The 9854-nt window shown below is 43.1% G+C and overlaps 1 protein-coding gene across 1 annotated transcript; it reads left to right on the top strand.

Annotated features, from left to right (window-relative positions):
• Positions 1-2028: 2028 nt before the first annotated feature.
• Positions 2029-9170, top strand: LOC308150529 (piwi-like protein 1; the record flags this gene model as incomplete). The annotated part of the gene is made up of 16 exons (XM_080523348.1): positions 2029-2201; positions 2782-2862; positions 2976-3173; positions 3409-3517; positions 3615-3741; positions 3847-3964; positions 4094-4208; positions 4434-4621; positions 4990-5062; positions 5167-5367; positions 5991-6094; positions 6195-6265; positions 6431-6584; positions 8191-8316; positions 8427-8574; positions 9054-9170. The coding sequence occupies 16 exons, from the start codon at positions 2029-2031 to the stop codon at positions 9168-9170; spliced, it is 2103 nt and encodes a 700-aa protein (XP_080379474.1).
• Positions 9171-9854: the final 684 nt, after the last annotated feature.

Raw genomic sequence — 9854 nt, forward strand, 5'->3', positions numbered from 1 at the left:
TTTTCATTACATCTTCGGACAACTTTTCGTTTTCGTTTGGTAAAAAGGTAAGTCACAAACATTATCTGTAATCATCTGTCTAAGTAGATCCTCCATCAACAGTAGTGTGTAGTATAGTAGAATATTACAGTAGATGCTACATGTAGAGATAGATAGATAGATAGATAGATAGATAGACTTTATTTGTCATTGCTACAGTACAGGTACCAAACAACGAAATTTAGGAGGGGAGGCTCCCCTGGTGTTTAGGAAAGGAAAAAGAAACACATTTTAGAAAAAGCATAGATGCATAAAATCACAAGACGGTAAGGAGCTGGTTTACATCAATAAAGGCTATGTACACAATCCACTGTACTATACTGCACAGATAGTCAACTAGGGTTGTCATATTGCACAAGAAAGTATTTTTTCACATTATTTTAAAGTGTCACAGTTTGCAGGCTTGAAAATGTACATGTTTGTGCCTCAGCACTAGCTGCCATACAATCCGTCCGGACTGTCCTGGGCCCAGGACAGATGTACATCGCATAACAGCCATACCCTAGCTACTCGGACATTTCTATCGTACAATATTTAGGCTAAGCAGTTGTTAATAACAGTAAAACAGATTATAATAAGTTTCACCAAAAGTTTGAAGTGAGATTTTTTTGGCGGTGGAACGACCCAAAACTGTGTACATTTTGGCGGCAGCGGCTCCTCCCGCCCAATTATTTGAATTTCCCTGCACTTTTTTTGAGGTGTAGTGGTGGTCTAGTGGATAGTGAGTTGGACTTGTGATCGGAAGGTTGTGAGTTCAAATCCCGCCTGAAACCACACCACTACTAGTGTGCCCTTGAGTTACTCCAGGGGGAATGTCCCTGTAATTCGTAATTGTAAGTCGCTTTGGATAAAGGCGTCTGCTAAATGGCAAAATTATTATTAAAATTACTTTTATCTGGGGGGTATTCCATCAACGTCGCTAAAGGAAAATCCTGGCTTATTTTTGATAACTCTCGCGAGACTTATCGGAATATGCCTGTATATTTTTAGGAACTCTCGCGAGACTTTGTCAGACTAAACCTGGATTTTCTTTTATCTTTTAGCGACGTTGATGGAATACCCCCCAGGGTTTCCGATTTTTGTCAAAATTGAGTTTTTTACATAATCTGATCCATTAGGTGTTTATTAATGGCTGTGTGGTGTTATTTTTTAAATGTTGACATTTTTGAGTTAGTAATGAATAAAATCCAAAGGTTCCATCTCACAAAACTGGAATGTAAAAACTTTGACGCTCAATATCTCTGAACGGAGATGGAACCTTATGATTCTTATAAAACGTTTTGGCGGCAGCTGCCCCTCTCCCGCCAAATTATTTGAATTGTTTCCTGCACTTTTACATGTTGTTCATAATAAACCAGCACAAGAAATGAAAATAATTAACGTTTTATAAAACAAGAAAAAAATTCAGACAATATATCATATTTATGAAATCTTAATAAACAAATACAGTAGCCTACAGACCAGGGTTTCCGTTTTTGTCAAAATTGAGTTTTTTTTTTTTTTTACATAATCTGATCCATTAGGTGTTTATTAATGGCTGTGAGGTGTTATTTTTTAAATGTTGACATTTTTGAGTTAGTAATGAATAAAATACAAAGGTTCCATCTCACAAAACATAATGGAATGTAAAAACTTTGACGCTCAATATCTCTGAACGGAGATGGAACCTTATAATTCTAAGCTCACAAGTCAGTCCATAGCTTCTATTTCCCCTGGGGCAGCTGGACCAAATACATTGAGACAATTGAGGCTGAAACCAAAATGCATTTCACAAGAATCTGTGATCACCTGTCTGTACATCTTCTTTGGTGATTGTACATGTTCAAGGACCCCCCATTCAATCCACAAAGTGTCTTTGTGGTGTCAATAAAAACGTGTGTGCGTGTGTGTCTCGTCTGTGTGTGTGTGTACGCATATTCATGTGTGTGTGTTTGTGGACACTCATGGCTGTGTGTTTCTCCCCCCCTCTAGATGGCGGGTATGACCGGCATGGTTCCTCTGGATGCCCTGCAGGGCCAGCGCCTGAGGGCCCCCACACCCAGGGACCCTAGGGAGTGGTTCCAGGTGCTGGTGGAGTACGTGGAGTCACGCAGCCACTTCTACATCCGCTTCCACGGGACCCAGGAGGCCCGCGCCTGGGAGAGCATGATGGTGGAGATGAGGTGAGGAGATCAGGGTTCGACAGTAACGCTGTAAACATTCGCCGGGTATGTTTGCGAAAAAATATTTGTCGGGCCACTTGCAGACGACGCTGCTAGATCCCGGATATTTTTAGTGAAGATATTGTAGCGTTGTCACAGACCAGACGGAGGGTTCTTGATTACCAGCTTTATTCTCAGTTACAAGTTATATCTCTCTCAATATCACACTCAATTATAATCAAACTCAACACTCTCGTCTCTCTCTCCCGCGCTCTCTCACTCAACCCCTCCTCTTCCGCTCTCCGCCCCAGAACCCTCCCTCCCCCGGATGAACGTCAGTTAACTCTCTTGTAGTGATGTTACGCTCGACGCAGTAGTCACGACACAGTGGATAGTGTACATAGCCTTTATTTATGTAAACCAGCTCTTTTCCCTTCTTGTTTTTAGTTTTTTTCCTAGCACCAGGGGAGCCCCCCCTCCCAAATTTCGTTGTTTGGTACCTGTACTATATCAATGACAATAAAGACCATTCATTCATTCATTCTCTGTCGGTCTCTATTCCGTCATTGTCTGTAAAAATGTTTTTCTCTGTTTGTTCTAGGGTGCTGCGGATACTAAACATGCAACAAATTGGACGCCATTACTACGACCCAAATGAACCACTCAATATCCCACAGCACAGGTCTGTGCCTTACCTGTCTCGGCAGTGGTTTTACCCATAAAGACAAAAGAGACAGAATAAAGATGTTGTTGTGTCCTTCATTGTGTGGCATGTTGTATGCATGTGCTCTTCAGACTGACCATCTGGCCTGGCTTCATTACCACCATCCTGCAGTATGTGTCGGGCATCATGCTGAGTATGGATGTGAGCCACAAGGTGCTGCGCAGTGAAACAGTGCTCGCTGTCATGGGCAATCTCAAGCAGCAGTGTGGGGACCAGCGCTTCATGGAGGCCTGCACCAAGGAGCTGGTGGGCCAAATTGTCCTCACCAAGTAAGACCCACCACTAGATGAACGCAGAGATACAACTGTTGTTTCTCTACGGTAACGCTTTACAGTAATGCAGAGTAGGTACTAAGCACTAAGCTCTACTTAGATTTGTGCATATTCATATTTATTTAAAAATAACTAAATGTTTATTCAACCTTATAATAACCACTTTTACATTGTTGCAAAGAAACATTCACATTTATAACAACCAACTGTCTATGGGAATTTTTTCTCTCAGGTACAATAACAAGACCTACAGGATTGATGATATCGCATGGGACCACACTCCTACTAACACATTCAAGAGAGGGAACTCTGACATCTCCTTCAAAGAATACTACAAAACTGTAGGTGTTGTCTCATAAACTTAAACTATCAGACCATATCACTGACCATGTGTCACAGTAACCACTGAACTCATTATGATTTAACACTTTCATTCAGCAATATAGTCTGGACATCACCGACAACCGGCAGGCCCTTCTGGTAAGCCATGTGAAGAAGATGGGCCCTTCTGGGGGGCCGCCCCCTGGCCCAGCCATGCTCATCCCTGAGTTCTGCTACTTTACAGGTACCACTGACTTGACACTAGAGAAACCTCACAAACACTACTTATGGACAGTATTTATTTTATTATATTTATTATACACTGCTATTTATTTTATTTTTTTAATAGGCCTGACGGACAAGATGCGCAGTGACTTCAACATCATGAAGGACCTGGCCACCCACACCAGACTGAACCCAGAGCAGAGGGAGCAGCGTCTCAATCGCTTTGTCAATAACATCCATAAGTACGTCACACTCTATATGGTTTGACTATGAGCAGCCTTGCACTGATGTAATGTTGACTCTACACCCCAGCTTTAAGTGGTTACAATATTGATATCACAACGTTGATTGCAAAACTGACCACCTTGCAGGAACCCTGAGGCTGAGGCTGAAATTAATACCTGGGGGCTCAACTTTGACAACAAACTCCTGAACCTCACAGGCAGAGTCCTCCCTTCTGAGAGGATTAACCAAGGATCCAGATCGGTATTGAATACATCAGAAATGATGTCCAGTGTGGCTTATTATTACAGTACTTGTTACCTGCAGTTTGAAGCTCTTGCTAAACATTTCTGTTTTACTGCAACATGTACTGATCTAGCTCCAAACAAGAATGTTTGCTGGTCATGTATTTGCATGTATATGCCTGTCATAATCTGTGATTGCAACAAACTCAAAAAACTTTTTTTTGCTTTTTCTTTTGTCTCCCAGTACGACTACAACGCTTGGGCAGCAGACTGGTCCAAAGAAATGAGGGGGATCCCCCTGATCAGCAGCCGGCCACTGGACAACTGGATCATGTTCTTTACCCACCGCAACGCTGACGTAGCCCACGCCCTCCTGGACGGCTTAAATAAGGTGTCCCCACCCATGGGCATCCGCATGCAGAGGCCTGTTATGTGAGTTCTCACTCTGGGTTGGAGGAGACTGGAAGGAGGCACACACACACACACACACACACACACACACACACACACACACACACACACAGTACTATAGCACCACCTAGTGGCAGGGAGCAACATATGATACCGAAGTTAATTACAACGGTGAGTCCAGCTGTGAATGGGCACAGCTAGAATTAAGGTTCCAAGTTTGAGTTAATGAGCACTTTAAGCTGCAGTATTGTACCACAGGTGTTTTACAAAGCCTTGAGTATTCTTTGCCAATCATACTTGGGTGTTATCTCAAAATGAACATGGTATCATCAGTGGAAGTCCCATTGGTTAGATGTCCCAGTGCTTTGACAGTTTTGGTCTGTGTACAGGGTGGAGTACGAGGACCGCCAGGAGTCTCTGCTCAGGGCTCTGCAGCACAACGTTACAGAGACCACCCAGATGGTTAGTCTCTGAGCATAACATGTCTAGCAATCGTCTTAATCTGTGTCCAGGTAACCACCTCTAGGTGTTGAATGAGGACTAAAGCATGTGTGTTACCTCCTCAGGTGGTGGTGATCCTCTCCAGCAACAGGAAGGATAAGTATGACAGTGTGAAGAAGTACCTGTGTGTGGACTGTCCCACCCCCAGCCAGTGTGTGTTGGCTCGCACCCTTTCCCGCCAACAGGTCGTCATGACTGTGGCCACCAAGATTGCCCTGCAGATGAACTGCAAGATGGGAGGAGAACTCTGGAGTGTGGAGATCCCAGTAAGTCGCACAGTGAATTGAAATAAACCCAAAGTCACAAATGTTGTTGGGGCCCAATATATAAAAAAACGGCTGTGCACATACAGACCAATGCTCATGATAAGTTTAAAGTGGAATTTTATTATTTGTTGTTTTCATTATTCAATAGACACATTAAAAACGATGAAGATATACAGTATATATATATATAAACGGTCAAGATATCTCGCTTTGAATGCCGTCATCAGTCCTGATGTTCCAAATTGCTCAAGATTCCCGATTCCAGATTATATTAACTCTGGGGCTTTTTTAGGAAGTAAACATAGACTTTGAGTTTTGATAGCTATGATACGTTTTGAAATGATGATAGTTTGAGACGGTATGCATTATGGATTGACCAGAAATACACATGAACATGAATTTTGGATAAACTTTCCCTTTTTAATGTGGATAACATTTATCTGACTGACTACCTCACATGGGTGCAGGTACAATTTCTACAGCGTGTTCTATTTCTACAACCACACATTTCACACCTATGTGATCTCCATCCACAATCTTATGTTCCACCCCATGTATCTCAATAGAAGCATGTGCTAAACCAAACTTTGTAAGGTGTAACTTCACCTGCCTCTGTTTCACAGCTCCAGCAGCTGATGATCGTGGGCATTGACTGCTACCACGACATAGCTGCAGGGAATAGGTCCATTGGAGCTCTGGTGGCCAGTCTCAACAAGGGCATGTCCAGGTATGTGGATGAGCATGGAGAAGCATGGCCTTGGGTTATGAATGTGCTCTTTACCACCAATGTTGGTAGCCAGTACCAACTGATTCCTCTTGTTTTCCAGGTGGTTCTCCAAGTGTGTGGTTCAGAGCCGTGGTCAGGAGATCATGGATGGCTTGAAAGTGGCTCTGCAAGGCAAGTTCAATGAAACAACAAAGCATTTCAAATAAGATACCATATCAAAATTGACCACTGACTGCCACATTGTAACAATGTCTTCCAAGTCTTCTTTTCAACATAATCCCTCAGAGAAGCATGAGAATGATCCCTAGTATCCTAAATGCAGGCTCTCTTTCCCAGGTGCACTGAAGGCCTGGCTGAAGCACAACCAGTGCCTGCCCTCACGCATCATTATCTACAGAGACGGAGTGGGGGACGGGATGCTGCAGAGTGTGGTCAACTACGAAGTGCCACAGATCATAGACTCAATCAGCACCATGGGAAAGGACTACACGTAAGAGGACCTTAAGGACCTACACCTTAATTGAGGATTTCTAACATAATCAACATTTTTCATGTCTTTCTACCAACATATTTTAGTACGAGATGGCAATTAGAGCGTATTAAGGCCTACATGTCTTCAGTGTTTCCTCTAGGATTTTTCACATTAGTGGCGGAGTGGTAAAAAAATAATAATTGCACTCGCATGAAACGCGCACTGGCGCTCAAAACAAAGACGTAATTTCACCAAAAACTAAAGGGTGGCAACATAAAAAAAAAAAACGAACCGGTGATTTTTATATAGAAGGTGATCAAATACCAAGATATCCTACAGCTGCAGCAGAACATGCGGAACGCGCATACAGCACTGAACATATACATGTGACTGACAGATACGCCCAAGACACACACACACACACACACACACACACACAGAGAAAGATCATCAGCTCATCGAATATGAAGTACACAGGGAACCGGGAACGCGCATACAGCACTGAACAACATCCGTAGAATATAAACTTGCGACTGACAGTCACAATGAAAGATCAGCTCATCAATACAAAGTATTGCAAGCCTACATGAGAGTACACGCACAAAACCGTCTAACGTTACTCATTAACTGTTTACACAAGTAAAATCACAGTGTGACAGTCAGATGGAGCATTCGGTAAACAACCAACTGCAAGGTAATGCTATCAGCTGAGTTAAAGAAAACCAACTTTTACCTTTGATGACACCGACATGAGCCCAGCTTACCCGTACCTCTGCCGTTCTGTTCGTGGTGATTTTAGAGGCTATAGATAATTTTTGCCCCGTGCATATTGCCCTGTAATTAGACCATGCAACCACACCTTGTGTCTCTTATTGTCCAAATGTTCCCTGAATTTTAGCTGCATGTTTTTCCAGCATCCGTTGTCAATAAAAATTCGACTCCCCTTCTTTTCCCCTGCCAATACTGTGTCGTTTATGACATTTACCAACGTTTATGCTATGAATAGTTCGATGCTAGCGTTAGGTGCGAGGCTGCTCGGTTAACCCATTTGCGGGAACATTATTTGTTTCACAAAATAGCCTGATTTAGTTGACCATGAACATCAGAGACTACATTACGAATGTTCATTTAAAATACTTGTATACTGAGCACTGGTATAAGCACATGAACCAGAGAACAGCAGTAAATGCAATAACCCACAGTCGTCGCTGATGTTGCATTTTCGATTAGGATACGGGATTAAAGGGACCGGCGACGGGCGAAGGGAGAGGAGAGGGATTTCCTGAAATCCGCTAAATTCTGACCAATCACAAAATTGCTTTGCAAGCGCGTTGCCGACGAGGTTAATTGCAACATCGGAATGAAATCGGAACGAAATGTAGGTCTGAAAGCGGCCTAAATCTAGCTTAAATCTACTTTTTCTTTTTCTATTCTCCGATCATAATTCCTCGCTGCCTTTCTCGTTGCGCAGCCTGAATCAATTAGTGGCGGAGAAAATGTATTTGTGGCGGCCCGCCACGAATCAATGCATATAGAGGAAACACTGTGTCTTAATAACCAGGGTGCCCTTTAACACATTCAATCACCAATCATTCTGATCGTATTTTCTCTCTTCCCCTCCTAGACCCAAACTCACAGTGGTGGTTGTGAAGAAGCGGATCAGTTTCAGGTTCTTTGCCCAAAATGGTGGCAAGATGGCCAACCCACCCCCTGGAACAGTCATCGACACTGAGGTCACCCGCCCAGAATGGTATCGATTCAATACGCAATTCAGAAAATATGTTGTTTTTTCAGAGATGTGCTATGTCTGCTTTATCCAGTCTTAAAACGGTGGCTACAGTTGCAATTTCCCATTTTCAGGTACGACTTCTTCATTGTCAGCCAAGCTGTTGGACAGGGAAGCGTCTCCCCAACCCACTACAATGTGGTGTATGACAGCAGTGGACTGAAGCCTGTCCACATGCAGAAACTGACCTACAAACTCTGCCACATGTACTTCAACTGGCAGGTATGCTGGGTTGTCTTTCCAGTAGTAGTTTTAAAGGGGAAGTTTACCCGAACTTTCATTATTTCGTGTGCAGCTGCATCATAGCTATCAAAACGTGAGGTCTGTTGTGACGGGGAGAGAGGGGGGGATCTTGGGAGTTTGGAACATCAGGGCATTCAAAGCGAGATATATTTACTCAGAGATTGTTTTATAACATGATTCTTTGTGTGTGGATATGTCTACTTTAGAATAATGAAAACAACAAATGCACAAAATTACAGGGTAAAAGTCTGCTTAAACTATTCTCTTGGTCAGTAATTCAAATGCAGGCATGAACAGGGTGTAGTTCACATTGAAACACATCTTAAACCTACTGATGTATCCATATTGGTTATGAAATCAAACATACTGTATTTACATATGGTTTTCCCATTTCGGGCATGCAAGTTGTTTTTTGATGCATAAATTGTCGTTGATTTTGTCTCCCCCAATTATTTCAGGGGATCATCCGAGTGCCTGCACCCTGCCAGTATGCCCACAAGCTTGCTTTCCTGGTGGGACAGAGCATCCACAGAGAGCCCAACATGAAACTGGATGAATTCCTCTACTACCTGTGAGAGGGGAGCAGCTACATTGGGTAGAGCGGACATTTGTTATTCATAGCAGAGTTCTAGATCCTAGAGTATGGAGATGAGGACTCGTCGTATGTGTGGCTGAGGTTTGGAGTGTTTGACTGGTTGTTGCTTTAGTTAACAATGTTATGACTCAAGAATCCAATGGGTTTTATTTGTTAGACTATGTTTCATGTTGATGTTGGTGGGTCCATGTTTAAAAACTATGTGGAATTTAGAACCATGTCTGTTCTTCCCTTTCAATTTCTATGTTCTTACGTGTGTGTGTGTGTGTGTGTGTGTGTGTGTGTGTGTGTGTGTGTGTACGTGCACGCAGCAGGGCTTACTGATGTGCATCTCTACTGCAGGCTGCTCTATACTTCACCAGAGAGACTGTTATTAACTATGAAGTGTTGATGCTTAAGCAGAATAATGCCAAGCCTGATTGGTTTCTCTGTCCCCCTGTCCCCCTCTGCATCTGTGCATTCAGGTGACCTAACACTAGCCTGTGATTGGCTCTCCCCCATTTGGCCATGCCCCATCCTGTACCTCCTAAATTCCTGATTGGTTTCTGGACAATTGCAAACACAAATTTGTTCCCAGAGGCCCTCTGCCCTCTCTCTTTTCGCCCAAATAAGGACATGCAATAGCTCCACACACGTTTTGACACATGGGACGGCATCGAAGATG

The sequence above is a fragment of the Nansenia antarctica genome (genome assembly GCF_963989245.1).
Source record: "Nansenia antarctica genome assembly, chromosome: 2".
NCBI classification, from domain to species: Eukaryota; Metazoa; Chordata; class Actinopteri; order Argentiniformes; family Microstomatidae; genus Nansenia; species Nansenia antarctica.